The 20,968-nt window shown below is 39.5% G+C and overlaps 1 protein-coding gene across 1 annotated transcript in view; it reads left to right on the top strand.

The window, feature by feature from the left end:
- The window catches only part of LOC582405, a 32,816-nt gene extending 13,286 nt beyond the window's left edge, over nucleotides 1-19,530 (top strand). The window contains exons 9-20 of the mRNA XM_030979506.1: nucleotides 1,180-1,547; nucleotides 2,608-2,848; nucleotides 3,686-3,859; nucleotides 5,379-5,683; nucleotides 7,595-7,769; nucleotides 9,072-10,330; nucleotides 11,568-12,074; nucleotides 12,974-13,130; nucleotides 13,938-14,662; nucleotides 16,202-17,066; nucleotides 18,513-18,746; nucleotides 19,137-19,530. Of these exons, the coding sequence (XP_030835366.1) occupies nucleotides 1,180-1,547; nucleotides 2,608-2,848; nucleotides 3,686-3,859; nucleotides 5,379-5,683; nucleotides 7,595-7,769; nucleotides 9,072-10,330; nucleotides 11,568-12,074; nucleotides 12,974-13,130; nucleotides 13,938-14,662; nucleotides 16,202-17,066; nucleotides 18,513-18,746; nucleotides 19,137-19,273 (5,147 nt within the window). The 3' untranslated portion in view covers nucleotides 19,274-19,530. The remainder of the gene's footprint in view (nucleotides 1-1,179; nucleotides 1,548-2,607; nucleotides 2,849-3,685; nucleotides 3,860-5,378; nucleotides 5,684-7,594; nucleotides 7,770-9,071; nucleotides 10,331-11,567; nucleotides 12,075-12,973; nucleotides 13,131-13,937; nucleotides 14,663-16,201; nucleotides 17,067-18,512; nucleotides 18,747-19,136) is intronic.
- Nucleotides 19,531-20,968: the final 1,438 nt, after the last annotated feature.

Below are 20,968 nucleotides of genomic sequence, written 5' to 3'. Positions count from 1 at the left end.
AACAGTTTTCATAACACTACAGCCAATTGGGGAAAACGAGTATGGTAAAAGCGGTCACTCAAAGATTTTTACTTTTTTGAGGCACTTCATGATCATTTATAAGCACAATTTATTTAGGGCTTCAATATTACACCATATCACAGACACTGATAACACGTAGGGTCATGCATCTCAGATTTAACATTACACGATGTCTTTAATTTTGTTGCCAGTTCAAACTGCCCTAACTTTGAAATAATTTATCAATTGCATACCGCATATGAAGATTCAAGGGCTCTGATTGGTCAAAACTGCAGGCACGAAATTCACTACCGACTGCTATTTTATTGCTATGGGGGTGATATTTCCCAACCACAAGATTTTGATAACAGACTCTTTTACACCATTGTGTGCTAGTTCTTTCTTAGCGAGTATAGCGCGCGTGCCGCTTGTCCCTGCTCTGCATGCGTTAGCACTGAGAGTCAAGAGAGCAAAAACAGGAGTTATTCACCAGTGTTTTGTGAGAGAGCATTTACATTGCAAAAACTGTCAGAGTTTTTTCAAGCATTAAAAAAAAAGCTGCTTCAGAGGTGGAGCTGTAAACCCGAGCGAAAATTTTTGTGGGTTGTACGATTTCAAAATCTGATACAAGTAATGGGGTGAAGAATGAAGAAGCGTTTTGTAAGTAATGAGTAACAGCTTAAACATGATTCTTTAAAATTTCTTTTGAGACTGTTAACCAATGAAGAGATTTGAATATATCTGAAATATAAGTTCCAGCAAAACTTGGCATGTGAAGGGAAAAAAAAGAAGGTTTTTGCCTGTAGTGTAATGCCCCTTCTGAAACTCATCCTTTGTATGTATGAAGTTCTTGGAGAAAATAGTTTAAACTCAATGGATGAACTACTTGTTGTAACAGGATGAGTCTGTTAAACTAGAAACCAAGGAAAGTTTTGCTTTAATACAATTACAATCAAACCTGTCTACTAAGGCCAACCTAGGGAAACACAAAGAATGGTCACTGTATATAGACTGTTGGCCATTTTAGACAGGTTCTTCAACACACATGTCCATCTACAAGGATGCAATGTGGGTGATCACTGTAGACAGGTGTATAGAGAGGTGGCCCCTAAGACAGTTTTCTTCTTTTGTTTGGAGACTCTCTTAACAAAGAATTTCTGAAATTCTTGTTAATGACAGGAGAAGCAGCCCAACGATTCATAGTAGAAGCAGACTTTGGGACCGGTGGGTCCGGTCAAAGAATGACCAAAGATGGATACGAGGAGCTCGTCTACGGCGTCATCGGCCCGGAGAGCGACGATGAAATCTGGACGGTCAATCGCATCCTATCCTTCTACGGTGTTCCACTCATAGCGTACGATTCGTACGACAGTCAACTCTCCAATAGACGGACCGTTCCCAACATGGCCCGTTTGACCCCCAACACGTATGCGGACACCATCCCTTTGGCCAGAGCCCTGGGTGCGAGGGGGATCCGCTACGTCCAGATGCTCTATACCTCCACCTTCTCATCTGCGAGATCTGTTTTCACAAGCATAGGAAGGCTGGTAAATAATTTCTTGTTTTTCCCCCGATTTTTTTTCCACCTTTTTTCCAGATTTTTCCAGATTTTCCCAATTTTCTCCCAATTTTCTTACTCAAAAGGGGGGAATGTTATTAGATGCCATTTTCTTTTCTTCCCCGAATCCTTTTTTTTTTTTACTCAAGGGGGGGGGGGGGGCTCACTATCACCCCTGACAATTACATGTTAGTATGCACTGTGTACATGTAAGTACAAAATGGTTAAAGATAAAGTTGAGTTCTAGTCATGCGATTGCGTTGTGATAGGATCTGCGTAGAAGCTATTGGAAAAGGTTGATCATGTGGCAAATAAGTATTGGTGTATACCGTCACTTAGCCTGAGGTTTTGGAGTCGTCCAAATGCTAAGAAATTGGCCCAGTCTTGCTAAAAGTTACATGCACTGTACTCAGAATTGTCCATATGGGACTACACCAAAACGTCGCCTGAAAGTCTGGTCCACAAACTTTAGCTGTTAATTGTCATACCGGTATTTACAATATAAGGCCATTCGAAGAACCACGTCTTTTCAGGGGACATCATTTTCTCTGATACCAGGTAATTCCACAGTTTCATATAAAAAATTAAAAAGCTCTCAAAATTCTTCCCAGAACTCAAGCTTTAAAGGGATTAGGAAACTTTGTTTCAGATTCTGAAACAAAATCCTGGATTTAGCTCATGCTGCAATCATAATTAAAAGTTTAGGTCAGTCAGGAACCTCATGAAATTTACAAGCCGATTGCCTGTCTGATAATCAAGATATTTGCGATTGGAAATCGAAATTTAAAAATTTGTTTTCCTAACGCCGGGTTTTCATAACACTACAGTCTATTGGAGAAAACAAGTAAGGTAAAACCAGTCACTCAAAGATTTTTACTTTTTTGAGGCACTTCATGATCATTTTAAAGCTCCAATTTTGTAGGGCTTCAATATTACTGGTACACCATATCACATACACTGATAACATGTAGGGCCGTGCATCTCAGATTTAACATTGTTAAACAATGCCTTTAAGATAAAGACACATCTTCTATTTTTTTCTTCTTTAGAACTCTATTTGTGTGTCTCAAGCACTATCAATCGATTCCAGCACAGATTGGGATGATACCTTCAATAAATTAGCAGCTAGGTCTGAGGCTAAGTTCATTGTTCTTCTATTGGAACCGTCTTTGGTCCAGACCTTTCTATCGGAGCTCTCGTCTAGGAACCTCATTGGACAGTATTACCTGGTCGGTAATTCTCTGTTCCCCCTGGACGATTATCTTCAGAATGATATCGATACTATTAGAGGTGAGATTTATATTATTTCAGTAATAATAACAGTAACTTTTTCACTGTTACACTTCCAGTATCTAATCAAATACATGTTTATTCTTATCTGTTAATATTTTGTATTTACGTAATGAAAAATAATTTAATTTTTACATATTTCTCAAGCATTGAATTTGTAAATAAATGTAATTTGTCATTTGAATGTAATTGTTTATGGTACAAAGTGATGTAAAATGATATTTAGAAATTGTAAAAGATGGGCAATTCAGTCTGTGGCTGCAAAGCTTTGTCAAAAGGAAACCATATTGAATTGAATTGAATATTTTCAAATCTTTCTGTTTTCTTCAAAACAGTTTCAAAACAATTGAAATGGTACATATCGAAGTCCAACTATAAAGTTACATGTCTGTGGTCTGCTTTATATCACTTTCTTTTATACCTGAATTATTCCTCACGTCAATTTTGCTTATAGATGGTTGATTGCATGAGTGAGACATTTTGTAAACATGATATATTTTCATAAATCATCAAGCAAAATTATTTTTTCAGACAGGTGAACAAAAATATATCAAACAGGATAATATTTACAAAACAAATTATAACATAACATGATCATTGTATGAGTTATGCACAAGCTAGTATTCCAACTTTCATGATCTCTAATTTTAAATGTATTCTTTGGTAAGTCTTTTAAAATATTGTACTGCATTCATCCAAGTCAACCTTATCTGAAGATGCTGGTTGATTTGAATTCTATTCATGAGGGATTATCAAAATAGAAGTTATGAGATGTTAGACGATGATAACAGACTTGAAAACAGAAATCATTTTCTTTTCATGACACAACTTTGAAAGGCCTTACACAAGTTAGCAGGCTTGGGCGTACCTACCCGCCAGCATTTGTGAGTTATCTGAAGAGTCTACGACCGGAAACCAACAGCAGGAATCCGTGGTTTGCAGAGTTTTGGATGGATCATTTTCAATGTCAACTCAATGGATACGAGTCTACATATACTACCCCATGTACAGGTAAGTGATGCCGTAAAAGCATTTTTTTGTTTTCCATCTAGGTGTGTGTTTTCACTAATGTGCAGATGCAAGGACCAAATTAAGCTGAAATATGGGAAGCAAGAGAAGATCCCCACCTATAAAAAAAAAAAATTATAATAAAAAAAAGGAAGAAAAAAAAAGCAGACTCCCAAATCGAAATATGAATTGGAAGTCTTTTCAAACTGAGAGAGGCAAGTGAAATTAAAATTGGTCTAGGTAACTTATCAAAAAAACTTACGTGCTTTATCAAAAGATGCACCTTGGTTGTATGAGGTGTAATTATTGGTAATTTTGGTGCATCAGAAAGTGAATCTTGACTTGTCTGATTGTCAGTGTTGGTCTTATTCTATCCAGCGTAATTGAGGAAGCAGGGGGTTGTAGCTGTACATGTAGATCCTTATAATATGCCTCTGTCTCTGTGAAATAATGACTTTAAAGCCCGTCTGCACTAGTTTGGCCAGGGGGGATTAAACCTCATCAACTCAGCTCTCAATTAACATAAGAGAAAGAGGATCATGGGGGACCAACAGGCACTGATTGGGGAAGTTTTCTATATAGAGGGAGCAAATAGCTACAAGTTGTACAGTGGGGCTTTAAGCAATTTTTGTCTCGCCTGCGTAGCAAAAAAGCGAGACATAGGCGCCGCTTTTCCAGTGACGGCGGCGACGGCGGCGGCGTCAAAGTCAAAAACTTAACCTAAGGTTAAGTTTTTGAATTTTTGATATAATTTTGAAAGTATAAGTCCTTAGTCAATGAAACTTGGACTATAGGGTTATCAAGTATCCCCAATCATGTGACTTGAATTTCAGGTCACAAAGTCAACGTCAAAGGTCATTTCAGGTCAACAGACTTAGACTATTTGTGGCATCTTTATCGAAAACTTAACCTAAGGTTAAGTTTTTGAAATTTTGATATAATTTTGAATGTATAAGTTCTTAGTCAATGAAACTTGGACTATAGGGTAATCAAGTATCCCCAATTATGTGTGCAGAATTTAGGTCACTAAGTTAAGGTCAAAGGTCATTTTAGGTCAACAAACTTAGACTTTTTTGTGGCATCAACATCAAGATTTCGAATTTTTAGCATATTTTCAAAAGTGTTTGTTCAAATTCCATGAAACTTGTACCCAAGGGTTATCAAGTATCACAAGTCATATGACACAAATTCCAGGTTACAAGGTCAAAGCTCATTTTAGGTCAGTAGACTTGGATTATGTTTTCACAACTTAATATGAGAATAAATGAATCAATTTTCTTATTTTTTCATGATTCTTAATCAATATTCACTTCAAAATGCTGATTATACTCAGAGGATTTCATTTTGGGGGGCCTGCTAATGGGCCACCCTTGCCTATAAATAATGTTCCAACCTCAATTTTTCATCATATCGAATTGCGTAATGCAGGCGAGACCGCCGAGAGCGTTTCCCTTGTTTATAATTTTTGATCATGATACGTCTTTACATAATTGATCTTGATCTGGATATTGTTTGTTCCTAGGTAATGAAGCTCTATCTGATGATGATATCTTTGATCCAACCGTTGCTGATGTCGTGGACGCAACGTACACCATGGCAAGAGCTCTTCATGATCTCCAGCGAGAGAAGTGTCCTTCCTCTACCCAGATCTGTACAGAAATGATTGCCAGTGAAGGCAGTGAACTGTTCCAAAAAATCACCCGGCAGTCGTTCACCAGTCCATTCGATCAAGCGCTTATTCGCTTTAATTCCGTCGGAGATGTGATTTCCAGTTTCTATATCTACAACTACCAGCAGTCTGGATCTGGTAGTCTCAGTCCTGTTCAAGTAAGACCTTGTAATAATAGCTGGGGGGTGTTTCACAAAGATCTTAAGTCGAACTTATCTCTAAGTTGTACTTAGATATTATGGAGAGCCATTTGTAGCCTTAAAATAAAATCTATTCAAAAGCAGAAATTCAAGTATTTTAGACTTGTTATAAATTCCTTTAACATCAAGAACATGAAATCTTCTTGATAATAGAAAATATGAAAGATTTGAATCAACATTTTATGCCTTTTAAAATAACTTTACAAAATATTTTCATAAATGCTAACGGCTTTCCATAATTTTTGTTTTTTTTGGTTCCCATAGGAAACTTACAAATTGTGGTGATATAAATCTGGCTGTTGACAACCATGAGCTGGAAAGAGTTAACACCTATAAATATCTTGGAGTTTGGATGGATGAGACATTAACCTGGCAAAAATATATTGAAGAAACAATGAAAAAGATTGGTTCCCGACTTGCACTCTTTGGTAGACTCCGAAAATACCTCACGGTTGACAGCTCTAAAGTCCTAGCTAACTCACTTATATTACCTTACTTTGACTACTGTAGCAATTCATGGTCCACATGTGCACACTATTTGAAAGACGGTTTAATAAGACAACACAAGAAAATGGCCCGGTTGATCTTAAAAGTCAATTATTCTACTCCCATTGAACAGGCATATAACAAATTAAAATGGGTTTCAATTGAAGAAAGGTGGCAATTCCATAAATGCAAAACAGTGCACAGTGTACTCCGCGGGGAAGCACCAGTTTACCTCATTGAACTTTTTGTACGTTCAGAAAGTATACATTCACACCGGACAAGAAATGCAGTGCACAATGGTGTTGTGGTGCCACTTGTCCGCACACAGGCTGGTAAAAAAGCCTTTTCCCATTGTGCTTCCGTTCTCTGGAATCGGCTGGATAGTGGTATTCGGGGCGCTGTTTCTAGGCAGTCCTTTGCTACTTCATATTGGAGAATTAGAAATCAGTAGATGATTTGGTATGAACTCAAACACATCAACAAACAAACAAAAAAATAAAAATTCAATATGGGGTGGCGAGGGAGAGTAGTGTTTAGAGGTAGTGCCTCGGACCCTGCTGTCCAGTTGGTTCCAGCAAGCGGAGGTATTGTGGGAGCCTTATAGTTGTTTTTTTCTTCTTCTTTTTTTCTTAAAAGTTTAATATTTCGTGCAGGTCTGATGTCTTAGTAATATTTGTTGTTTTGTATTCATTTACATGTTTGTAATTTGTGTTGTACTATTGCAGGGCCCCCGAGTATTGTGTTTTACTCACTGATGGGGTTACCCTGGGTAAATAAAACAAAATAAATAAATAAATAAATGAATAAGTCCAACTTAGAGATAAGTTCAACTTAGAATCTTTGTGAAACACCCCGCTGGTTTGATGGTTTGATGGTTTAGTTTACCCGACTACTAAGAAAGCATGTTAGCAACCATGAAACCGACGGCTCTCGGTGGGACTTGGTAATGAGGATTAATGCCTTACCAAAAGGCAATAGCGAAACCACTTTAATAGTTTCAAAACTGAGACCTCTCGGTAACGAGACCACTTTACCACTGACCAATCTCGATCGCCTTCAATAGAGATGTACAAGCGTGACTTTTGCTTCACATGGGTATAAACATCGGTCACTGGACTTCATGCACCATCCCCGACTCCCTTGGGGCAGGCACAATCCTAGAATTATGTGGGGGGAGGGGGGGGGGGGGGGCTATGGGGGGGCTTGTGCCGTACATAAATTCATTTATTATCAAGATTTTTTTTCTCCTCGGGGGCTTATGGAAGTTTGTGCTGTAATTAAAGTCACATCTTGCAAGGGATAAACCTTGCAATTGAAACTGGTCTCGATATCACATGTCACAAACACAACCTACATTTTGTCGTCTTCTCTTTCTACTTGCAGATTGCCTCCTATATCTCCTATGCCTTTGTCACGACTGATGAAAACTTGATAGTTTATAACGAGAATGGGCAAGCCGTGACTGACCCCTCGACACAGTGCACAGGGATATGCGATGAATGCAACACTATTGGGAGAGGTCAAACAGCTTATATACCAGGAGACCTCTGGATAGGAGGTGAGGAAAAGCGCACTTCGAGGGGTCAGTGACACAAGAACGTAACTCCATTTTGGCCATTTTGAGAAAAAGTGGTTTAAAGATAGAGGTCCACTTGGGCCTTAATGAGTTAGATCTATGTTTCACTAGCCATTGACATCAACGGGGTGTTGGGTGGAGTTAAGTCTTTGTGTTCCTGGAAAGCCCACATGTTTCGGAACATTTTTATTTTAAATACTCATTTTTTGGCAAAATATGGAGTTACGTCTTTGTGTCACTGTACCCTCAAATTCAAATGCTGGATAGCAAGATTCAATGCCCTCCTTTAATACATGGTAATGATAATATTAATAGTAGTGGAGTCTTGTAAAGCGCTTATGTCTGGCACATGGTCATTCCTGGTGCTCCATCATTAACCCCCGCTTTGGCCCGGCTGCCATTTCAGCGCTCAAGCATTTTGAGGATTTAATTCCTGCTGCGTAGCTATTTGCCTCACCTGGGTGGAGTGGCAAATGTAAATTGTCTTGCCAAAGGATCAACATTAGTCCTGCAACAGGGATTTGAACCCTGTACTTTGTGGTTCACAGTCCAGAGACTTATCAATTAGACCACAACACCTCTACACCTCATTGGGGCATTCCAGGTATTGAATTGACAATTGATTGCTATTATTGTTATTAGTATTATTATAAGCATAGTGAGACACCTGCACTCTGCAAACTCTTTGTTTGGTTAATATTCCTTTGAAAATACATATTGACAGTTATATTTTTATCAAAATTTCCCTTTTTTTTATGTAAAGGTTCCTCACACAGGATGTAGTTTATGAAGCAAACATTGATTACCCTTTTTACTTTATGGGCCTACTTTTTTTTAAATCTTGACACTTGCATGTCATCCGAGCTTTGTTTAATACAAACTATTCACATTTAGGTAGTGGGTATGTATGTGATCAGGAGGGTGTTTCATAAAACTGTTCGTAAAGTTACGCATGACTTTACGAACAACTTGAACATGAAGATAGGATGCCCAAAGTTTTTCCTGATGTTTAAACAAAGTGTGACAATATTTCCAATAACCTCAATTAAATTATGGCAAAAAATATACTTTGCATTAAAAGTGCTTGTTATAATAAGAATGTTAATCTACATCTGCACAGTTTAACTTAAGGTGTTGCAGTTAAAAGTGATTGAGCATCCCATTCGTAAAGTCATGCGTAACTTGACAAACAGCTTCATGAAACACCCTCCTGTTCATCTAGATCTCTGTACTTGTACTGTGTGATTTACCATGTGATCCATCGACTTTTTCACTGACCTACAGGTTTCTTTAGTATCTCTGAGGAGGCTGACGATCAGTACACATGCACAGGTCGTGTTGATACATACAACATGCAGCTCCTTGAAGCATTCCTCTTTGCTGTGGACAAGGTCAACGATGACGACACCATCCTGCAGAACTTCCAGCTTGGTGCGGTGGGTTTCGATACCTGCGGGAGCAGTGATAAAGCCCGCAGAGAGGTGTCTAACTATGTAGCGGGTACGGTGGAGTACAGGACGGGCTACTTCCCAACCAGCATGAGTGTTGCAGGGATAATAGGTGGACAGACCAGCGATACGTCCCTCGCTATCGCAGATGTGCTCAATAGTTTGATGGTGAACCAGGTGAGCTTTGGGGCCTCCACCACAGAACTGAGCGACGACGAAGAATATCCGTATTTCCTTCGCACGCTACCTTCCGACTCCCAACAAGCCAGCGCGTTGGTCGATCTGATTTCAAGATTCGACTGGTTTTACGTTTCTGTTGTTTACTCTGATAATGCTTATGGGAATGATATCTATGCGGAGTTTAGGAAGCATGCAAGGGATGCAGGAATCTGTCTTGCTATGGCTCTAGGCGTTCCTGCGACAGGAGTGGTGAACTACCCTGGCATTGTCTCATCACTGATGTCTAATCCTCAGTCCAAGGTGGTTGTCCTCCTGACATCAGGTGTCCACGCCAAGGGTGTCCTAGAGGCTGCAGAGGATGCGGAAGCCTTTGACTTGCAGTGGATCGGCACCGATACCTGGGGCAATCGTAAGGACATCACAGCAAATGCAACCAGGGTGGCTCGAGGGGCACTTATCGTTGAGCTGCAAGACAATACCACGCAAGAGTTTGAGACCTTCTTCACTCTCCACACCAGTTACAACAACAACCGCAACCCTTGGTGGCAAGATTACGTGATGGATGTCTTCCAATGTCAGATCAGTGGCAAACCATACCGCTTTGATACCCCTTGTGCCCCAGGCTACCAGGATTTCAGTGACAAGTTCACCCAGGCTACAGAAGTCCAATATGTCATCAATGCTGTCTTGGCATTTGCTGTTGGACTTGACGGGGCCATAAAGAGCTTGTGTCCGAATTTGAAGGAGTACGAAACCTGCGATGAGATCTACAGCAATCCGTTGATCGTTCATGATCATATCAGAAGGGCCAATTTTCTTGGTGCCGATGAGAGACAGTTCGCATTTGATGAACAAGGTGATGGTCAACCTAGATACAATATCATCAACCTTAATGACAGCCTTACTTTTAACAAGGTATTTATTCCACCATTGTCATGCCGTTTTAATTCTTCTATCTTTTTTTGTGTCAAACTTTTTGTGTAATTATTAGAGGGGTGATGTCGATGGCAAGGTAATTGATGGAACATGAAAAAAAAAGAAAATTGGTTAACATCATTATCTATAACGAAAATAACAAAAACTGTTGGAATATATTTACATGTAAGCAGTTTATTAATTATTAAAACACAAGTTCATTGGTGAGTAACATGAAGATATTTTACCCAAATTTGACCTTTTGGGGGGTGGGGGTGAGTGGCTGGGGTGGGAAGGAGAGTTGCTTTAAAAAAATCATGTCTTCAATTTTGAAGGATTTCCATTTTATCAAGAGGAATCTTTGCAATATGAAGATGGAATAAGACTGATGTTAGTAATAATGAAAAGAGGAAAAGTTTCAATGGCAGTGGTTTAAAGCCCCACTGCACTACTTATAGCTATACTTGCACCCTCTATACAGCCAATAATGCCTAAGCGGTACCCATTGATCCCCCATGATGCCCTTTTTCTTATGTTAATTGAGAGCTGATTTGATGAGATAATCCCTCCTGGCAAAACTAGTGCAGAGGGAATTTAAATTTTATAATCAAAATCCTTTTTATGCCTCCGTTACGAAGTAGCCGGAGGCATTATGTTTTCGGGTTGTCCGTCCGTCCATACGTCCATACGTACGTCTGTACGTACGTGAGGTCATGGTCAAAGGTCATGCGGCTCATTATGCATGCAAAAATAGCTTGTGATCGCATTATCATTAGAACAGATTGATGGATTCCTCCCAAACTTAGATCATGTATGTATCTTGCAGAGCCAATGAACTGAGTAGATTCTTGGGTCATGAGGTCAAAGGTCAAAGGTCATGGGCTCATTATGTATGCAAAAATAGCTTGTGAACGCATTCTCATTAGAACTGACAGAGGGATTACTATTTAACTCGGGACATCTTGCAGAGCCAATGAACTGAGTAGATGTTAGGGTCATGTGGTCAAAGATCAAAGGGTCATATATGTATATGAGAAATTGCTTGTAATCACGATATTCTGAGAACTTGTTAATGGATTACAATTGAACTTGAATTTGAACAATTTCTTCTGTTTTGGTTTGTAAAATTGCTCTATGACGGAGGCATCATTTCGACTGCGCGCAGTCGAAGTTCCATCTAGTTTTTTCTCTCTTTTATTTTTTTTTTCTTCCCTTTTTCTCTTTTGTATAAATCCAGGTTGGAACGTGGGAATCAGGTTACCTTGTGATTTCTAAGAATGTTCAATTCTACAACGATGCAGTAGAAGTCTCTTCTCTACAGAGTAACTGTACCGGTCGATGCGCAGAATGTTCACAAGCCTCGGCCACCCGACCCACGGTCATCCAACGGGGAGGCGAGCTCCAGATAGCAGCCTTGTTTGCTGCACACGACCAGCCGCAGGACGTCAGTACGGACTGCGGTTCACTGCGCATCGAGGGTGTCGTCGATGCCGAAGCCCTGCTGTATGCCATCAATGAGATCAACTCGGATGACAGCATCCTACCGGGTATCACCCTCGGCGCTACTGCGTTGGATACCTGTCAGAGTGCTAGTCGTGGTGTGAGCGAGCTCTCCTCATTCTTGAGTGGTGCATTGACTCAGAATCATCAACCGTGGTTCCAGATTGCCGCAGTATTGAGTGGAGGAAGGCCCGACATGGTGTCGAATACAGCAACAGTCTCACAGGAATATCAATATACTCAGGTAAGTTTAAGAATCGGTACTCTACGATAAACCTGTTTGGCATCATTTTCAGACTTGTTTGTAAGAAATGATCTTTGTCTCTGTCTTTCAGATATCTTATTCATAAGTGGGAAATCCATCCAATTGAACAGACCGTTCTCTTTTCTGTACTGTATACTGTAAACCAAAGAGAGTGTTTGATCCTCAAACTTTGTTGTAAGAAATGATATGTCTCCATCTTTTAGATATCTTATTCATCAGTGTGAAATCCATCCAATTGAACAGACCGTTCTCTTTTCGTAACAGTACACTGTTAACCAAAGAGAGTGGTTGATCCTCAAACTTAGTTGTAAGAAATGATCTATGTTGCCATCTTTCAGATATCTTATTCATCAGTGAGAAACCCATCCAATTGAACAGACCGTTCTCTTTTCTTAACAGTACAATGTAAACAAAAGAGAATGTTTGATCCTCAAACTTAGTTGTAAGAAATGATCTATGTCTCCATCTTTCAGATATCTTATTCATCAGTGTGAAATTCATCCAATTGAACAGACCGTTCTCTTTTCTTAACAGTACAATGTAAACAAAAGAGAATGTTTGATCCTCAAACTTAGTTGTAACAAATTATCTATGTCTTCACCTTTCAGATATCTTATTCATCAGTGAGAAACCCATCCAATTGAACAGACCGTTCTCTTTTCTTAACAGTACAATGTAAACAAAAGAGAATGTTTGATCCTCAAACTTAGTTGTAAGAAATGATCTATGTCTCCATCTTTCAGATATCTTATTCATCAGTGTGAAATTCATCCAATTGAACAGACCGTTCTCTTTTCTTTACAGTACACTGTAAACCAAAGAGAATGGTTGATCCTCAAACTTATTTATAAGAAATGATCTATGTCTCCATCTTTCAGATATCTTATTCATCGGTGGGGAATCCATCTTCCAATCTAATAAGCATTACAGCAAGCTACAATGATAAAGCCGATGCTCTAGCCAGTCTTCTCATGCACTATTCATGGAGCTACGTCGGTGCGGTCTATGATGGTCAGGACAGGCAACAGCATACGTGTGAGTTATAGTCTAATGTTTAAAGAGAGGGTTGAGTTCTGGAAAAATAATTTGTAAGTGTTATTGTATAATGCAAGTGTGGAAGAACATCAGATAAAAATTGTTCCCTAGAAAGCATGGCTCTTCAAATGCCAAATGGCATTTAAAATCATAAAATCGGGACAGATTTAAATGCCACATGTTAGTGTAGTCCCCTATGCATATTTTTGTGTACAGCGCTTGTAACTTTACCAAGATTCCACAACGTTTCTTTCACAATGCAATCGCATGACCAGAACTGGTCTTTACCTTTAAAGACACATAGACGTGGGCTCTCTTGGGGAATTTGACACTATTCAGTTGTTTTCCCAATAACAGGTGTTGTCAATCACCAGAATTAACCTTCAGTGTTATGACCACCAGGCTTTACCCCATATGGTAAAGTCCTTCTCTGACATTTGCAACACCGGAAGACTTTTAGCGAGATGAGGGGGTATTTCTTGATTGACCTACAGGTTTGCTGTGTGCAGACTTGTTCACCCATAATGACATTTCCATCAAGTCTGGTGTCACTAAATAATGACCTTCTGCACATGGAAACTGATGACTCCCTTTAAAGTACACCAATCAATATTATTTTTATAGAAAAGTTACTGGTTGGAAGTTTGCAACCATTATTCTGTATGGCACTTTCTGTTTCAGTTTTATAATGTAAAGCACATAGAAAATGAAATTGTAGTTATTATATATCTAATAATAAATTAATAATTAATAGATATTATTATTCTGTCATTCCACAATACTTGTTCTTTTCTTTCTTTCTTGCAGTATTCAATACATTTCTTGAAGCATCATATGAGGCCGATATCTGTGTTGGCTTAACAGCAGCATTGACTGGTAACGACCCAGCTTCCGTTCTACAACAGATTGAAGATAATGGCAATATCAATGTGGTAGTGGTCTTTGCAGACGCTGTCCAGACCAAAAGTCTTCTGGAAGCAAGCCAAGCTAGAGGCGGTAGAAGGTTGACGTTCATCCTAGCTTTCCCTCAAGAATACCCCGCTGATGGTATCAGCCAGAGCTTTGCAGGATCCCTTGCTTTATTCACACCACCACCTCCTGTAGCTTTCCAGCAGTACTTCACTGCCCTTGATCCAACAGACGAGGGTGTCAGTCCTTGGTTTGTAGAATACCTTGAAGACAAGTTCAAGTGCGATGTAGACAACGACGGGGATTGTTCCGGAACCCTCCACGCATCTCTTGAAGATGTGTTGGAGTATGGTGGTGCTTCTTCGGATATCATCAATGCTGTAAGTGCCGTAGCACAAGGGACACACAACCTCCTATGGCAGCTCTGTGGTGAGAACTACAACGGCTTGTGTGCCAGCTTCGTAGAGGCAACGGCAAACCCTGAGACGCTGCAATATGCAATTGCTAATGTGCCTTTCACTGGTATTGGAGGTCAAATGATCAGTTTGACCAATGGAATGAGAGCTGGTCAATTTGATATCTGGAATGGACAGCAGGATGGTCAAACTAACAGTTTCAGTAAGGTCAGTTTTTCATATCGGCTTTTTTTTTACTGGTACAGTCAAACCCGTCTAAGGCCACCCAAGGGATACGGGAAAACTGGCCACTGTAGATAGGTGGTTTTTCTAGAAAGGTTCTACCGGTACATCACATGTTTCTTCTCAATAGAGGGAGACAGCATAGGGTACCACTAGAGACAGGTAACCTTTGTAGAGAGGTGGCCTCTACGACAGGTTCGTAGGTTCTTACAAATTGCCAGTTTGCTAGTGAACGCGGCGGCAAAACAGTCAACAAGTCTTAACCCTATTTAACCCGGGGGGAGGGGGGGGGGCTTTAGAAGCCCCCCCCCCCTCGACATTTTTCGCGATAATTTTTTTACGCAAGAAATCTTGCACTGAAATTTTGTGACTTTTTCTTTCGAGTCTTGCGCATCTTTTGAAAAGCTGAGATATGACGTCACATGTTGAACATGATGTGCACACGCAGACGATGTCCCATGACATCTCACACAATTTCAGTGCCTGTTTTGTCATCTTTCCTTCAGTTATTTCTCTAACTTCAATGCTCTCAGACGAAATTTTTAATCTATTGCCTCACTCTAAACCCCGTGCATGGTATTATTTTGATGAAAAATGCAAGGATTTAAAAAATAAAGGAATCCGTCGCTTGTAAACAAAATAAGACACCATTGTATTTTCAGCTGCATACACCGCGGCATGTTCGGCGTTCAAGAGGGAACAAATGATGTCTATGCTATCATTCCGGAGGTTTTTTAATTTGAAAGTGTGTTTTCTTTGACTGTTCATTTAAACCTTATCCTGTGTATTTACAAACAAAAGAATTTAGTTATCAGAATGGGGGTCATATCCCTTTTTGAATGGTGTAAAATTCCATCACATTTATATACACTAAACTCATTATAATTTGAGAAATAAAAGCATTGCAACTATGTTCATTCTTTATGGGATTTCGTCTGCTTGGGCATGGTTGTTTCATATTGTGACGGCATTAAAACATCGTTATTTTCCGGCGAATCTCTCGCATACCGGTATCCCCGATGCTATGGAGGTTGTTTTATTTGTATTTTTATAAATCACCCGATATGTAGTTGACCTAAAACTTGCATGATGGCCATCTGTTAGCATACCAGTTTCTAGTAATATGCTATTTGCCATATTTGTGATTTTCTATGAACCCCCACTTTAAGACTCTGATCTTACTATACCTTATGGATTTAAAAACCTAATAAAAATAAAGCTGTTTAATAATTTTGAATCGCTACTTTTCACCCAGGTGTTATGTGGGTCCCTGGTTGGATGCAAAATTTCATTTCATTAGATTAGCAAGTGCGACTGGATGGAATGCTCCCTCCGGAGTGGAAAGTGTGCACTGTAATTGAACCCATTGACTGAGGTCATAATAAGACTGTAAAAGTGCTTTGGTCTGTTAACTGGTTAATAGCTTTATAATAAACATTCACTATCATTTGTAAACTTGATATCTTTTTAAGGATGAACATTTAGATTTTCAATGTTTAAACTTTGTTTTGATTTATCGTTTAGGTTGGTAGCTGGAATCGAGTTGGATTGATTTTGAACACAGATGGAGTGCAGCTATTTGATGCCAACTCTAATCGAGGTCCAGCACAATCCGAGTGTAGTCCAGGTTCAACTTGTCAAGACACCTGCTCTGTTCCACCCACCACACTACCACCGTTCACCCGCGAACCACTCCCATCCACTAGACCAACTCCACCACCTTCAAGAATACCTGGCGGTGGTAACGCAACAGCATTCACATCCATTGGTAGCATCCAGTTCTACATCCTGATTGCCATAGCTGCCACAGGGGCCTTCCTCACTGCTGTCATGATCATCATCCTGATAGCAAGATGGAACAATCCATTGGCGCGTGGCATGTCCTCCTTCCTTCATCTCACTCTCCTCCTCGGAATCCTCCTCCTGTTTATCTTGGTCCCCATCAACTCGTCTCCCGAATCAGCTATGATCTGCGCCCTACAGCGTGTCATCACCGGAATCGCTTTCGCCTTCTGCTACGTCTCCGTCTTCCTGCTGCTCGTCCGGCTCTACCGTATCGGGATCCGGGAACGTCGCATCGTTGGGAAGAGGGCGCCGTTCATCAACAACTCCAGCCAGGCATTGCTATTCTTCGTCTTCATCATGATTGAGGTGGTGTTCTTGGTACAATGGTTGGTTCAACAACCCCCGACTCATTTAAGCTACGCGTCGACGACGGGTCAGGAGAGTGTTACTGCGTACTGTGGACACACGTCAAAGGATACAGTTCTTAGCCTTCTCTATGTATATCTCTTGATGATTGTATCGCTGGTCATCTCCATCCAGGCCTGGTGCTCCATCAAAGTGGTCTTCACAAGAGAGTTCTCGATTTTTATCGCAACTATCGCAAGTAAGTACCAAGTACAGTCAAACCTGCTTTAGTGACCACCTGTCTACAAAGACCTCATTTTGTGTTTCTCTTGGATGGTCGCCATAGACAGGTTTGACCGAATCATCTCTCGAGTATGTATACATAACAAACAGACAGCAAAATACTAAATTCACCTCATGAATGATTGCTAGAGCCCTGTCTTACAAAGAGTTGTGATTGATTTGAAAGTGGACAGCGAGTCCTCCCATCAATGGCGAACTTGTATCTCATTAGTACAGAGTTGCCATTGATTATAAGATTGCAATTGATTTGAAGCAGTTGCAACCATCAATAAGAATAGGCTCGGTTTATGTCTGTACATTGTCATACACATGCTAATAATAATAATCATAATAATAGTGGGTTCTTGCATAGTGCTTATGTCTGTCAGGTTTAACACTCCTGGCGCCCCACAATTATTACTCCGGCTTTAGCATGGCTTCCATTATGGCACTCTAGCATTTCAAGGAATTAATTCCTGCCAGGTACCCATTTACCTCACCTGGGTCAATCGAGTGTGGCAAATGTAGATTAATGTCTTGTCAATTGCAGGACAATAGTGATTTGCATCCGCTGTAGTTCAATGCCACCTAGAAATAAAAATTTCTACACAGTGCCTTTCACAGGTTATTTCATGACCAGTACACAACCTCATCTTTGCGAAAAAAAACCCAGAAGTCTTTCAGCATCTGATGCTTATCATGTCATCATCCAAAAAATGTTAACCTTCAATTTTATTACTTCGATCCTAGAGTGGAGGTGTTGTGTTATAGTGGTACATTCACTTGACCCTCAATTCAAGGTTCGAGGATTCAAATCCCAGCCTGGCACCAACGAGAATAGGAATTACGAGAAGGAGCCTGAAGATCGAAGGAGAAGAAAAGGAAAAAGAAAGAAACAAAGACTAAAGGAAAGGAGGCGAACAAGAATAATTAAACAGGAGATAATGTGGAGGTTGAAGGCTATAGGGTTCGAATCCCACCCTGCTGCAAACCTCCTTTGGAAAGACATTTATACGCATTTGCCACTCTCCACCCAGGTGTAAATGGGTACCTGGCAACTGATGGGGTATGTAAAAACAGTTGCAGGGCCAACGGGCAGAACAGCATTGATGCTCATGAGGCGACCCTGGGTAATCAAAATAATTATTATCGAAAATAATAGCGCTAGTGATATTCGATTGTCTCGCAATGTATGGTCAACAAGGGATCTAAAAGATCACAACGTTTCGTGTGCCGCTGCAACACTTTGTCAGGTGATAAAATCTAATGTTATCTTGTTGACCATACATTGCGAGACAAACGAATATCACTAGTGATATTATTTTCGATACTACATCTGCAATGAGTAATATATTTAGCAAAATTATTATTGTTATGATTATTATTATCCTCTCTCCTTGTTTGTTTTTTGTCCTTGATCAAGTTTGCCTGTGTGTCATGGTTGCCTGGATCATTGCTGCTGTCGTCGTTGTCGACCTCGATGCAGGCTCGCTGATGTCCAGCATCAATGCCATCGTCCAGGCTTTCATTCTCCTGTTGCTCTTGGTCCTTCCCAAAGCCAAGCTGCTATGGTCCGGGAAACATGACGAGTTCTGGGAATCGTCCAGTGTGACGTCCAGCGAGTACGGTGGAGACCGTAGACAATCGGGAGGTACCGGTAAGATGTCTAAGATAGGAATTTAGCTGAGAATTTGTGAGCTCTTCTTTTCACGTTAGTGTGGAAGATTATCATAGTAAAAAATAAATTGTCCTTGGGGGTGGTTCAGGGGTAGGGTAATTTTCCATGGGGGTAATTGTCCTCCAGCGGGTGGGGTGGGGGGGGGGGTGTCCTTGGGGGGTAATTTTCCAGAGGGTGATTGTCCTGGTGGGGGGGGGGGGGGGGGTAGTTATCCGGAGGATGATTGTCCAGGGGGTAATTGTCTCAATAAATAATCAGATTTATCAATCCATGCTACAAAATATATAGATTTCTAACTAATTAATATGCAAGTTGACCCATTGAATACTGAATTAATAATTGATTTCAACATTGTTTTAATTATCATAGACTTTGATGGACTAGAGAACTACCCGACTGGGGGAAGTGCCGACAATGAATACGATAGTCCTGTTGATTACATGCACGAGAACCCAGTTTATGAGAGCACTCTCCCGGATAAATCTATGGACCTTGCTACCATTTGAACCCAGCATTTGAGAACGCTCTTCCAGATAAACCTATGGATCTCGCTAACCTTTGACCCTGGCTAACTGCAATGATAAGTCCATGGATATTGCTGAACTCTAAAATGGCTGCAGTTAACAAAGTCAATTAACCTGTTTTAATTAAAAAAATCTGGATTTTGAGTGAGATTGTCAAATATTTGTTTTCCTTATTTTTTTTATCATGCGCAGTTTAATAAGTAGTTTATATCAGCAAAATGTAGAGAATAACAAAGGAATGCTGAAGATGACATACATTACCATTTACAAAGTAACTCACAAGTTTTCTTGTGTATTCAAACGTTTCATATACCAATTCACACTCCTAACAGGTGCTTCTTATAGGGTGCCAGTAGGGGTGTTGAGAAGAAAATTTAAATAGATTAGTAACCTACCTTAATGAATTTGAACAAATAGCTCTTTAAAGGCAGGATATTTTAGCAACTTCGCTACCACTGCTGAAATGCATTTCCAGCAGTGGTTTGGTTAGTAAACGGGTACCAGTTTGTATTTTTCTCTGTTTTCTTTTGTTTAACTCTAAGTATATAATATGTTATTAAGTGTTGTATGCATTACAAGAACTACAGAAATATCGAAGTGAAGACATTACTTTGTCACGATTGCATTGAATTTGGGTTATTTTACTATTACATGTACATGTTTTTTTGTTTTTTTTACTAAAGGTGACTGTTCATATGCAATTACTTTATATACCAAATGAATGTACATTTTTACAAAGTTAATTTATTTCAAATTAAGAGCCAAAGAAGAGGACATCGCTTTGCCAAAAAACAACCATGTGATGTTTAAATCAGTTTCCATTGAGAAAAAAAAAGGAGAAATAATTCTTAGTTTGTTTATTAAAATTAAAAATGTGTAATATATATATATATATATATATATATATGAAATTTTGGTAGAAACGCTATAACATTTATGTATTTGATCTCTTTTTTAATAAAAAATTTCTTGAAGACACATGGAAATTTTTCTTATGGAAAACCAGTTCAGCTGCAAATTTAGAAAATTATTCATGAATGTGTCATAAAGATGACACATAATATGCTTTTTCTTTTTAGGATGTTCCATGTTAGGTTAGGTTTTTAGATGTTCTTCAGGAATTCCATAACTCTTAATTTACCCCAGTGGGTAATTTAGCGCCAATGGAGCATGTCTCAACAGACTACCTTTACATGTGTATCTATTAAAATGAGAAACACAAAAAGACTGAAATATTTGCCCAAATAATCTCACGGTTCGTTGTCCCTCAGTCAAGTTTGTATATATACCCATGTACATGTTTAATAGTGCAATGAGCTATGCCTAATGTATTGTCTACTGAAAAAAAGGGGGAAAAATGCATTTATTTAAAAAAAAAAGAAAGAGAACAACTCACTTTGTTACACTGTATAAAAAAAGGAAGACACATTTTGGGTTTGGGAGACCTTTTTGGGCCAGCCCTAGTCAATTAGTTGTTTAGAACATGGTGTAAAATTAAACCTCTTTTGTGAGTATGGGTCATACCGTTTCTTATGTGTACTGCTAGTATAGTTTTACAACTCAATGGACACAGTTAGGCATCAGAAAAAACGTATGAACCTTCAAACAATGCTTGAAGTCTAATTGTTGTATAGCCATTATGGAAATACATGTATATTTTTAGATCATAACTTGAAC

Source organism: Strongylocentrotus purpuratus, unplaced genomic scaffold (genome assembly GCF_000002235.5).
Source record: "Strongylocentrotus purpuratus isolate Spur 01 unplaced genomic scaffold, Spur_5.0 spur5_scaffold_10, whole genome shotgun sequence".
Taxonomy (NCBI): domain Eukaryota; kingdom Metazoa; phylum Echinodermata; class Echinoidea; order Camarodonta; family Strongylocentrotidae; genus Strongylocentrotus; species Strongylocentrotus purpuratus.
Note: the sequence above shows the minus strand (reverse complement) of the source record. Positions and strands in the feature narration are given on the sequence as shown.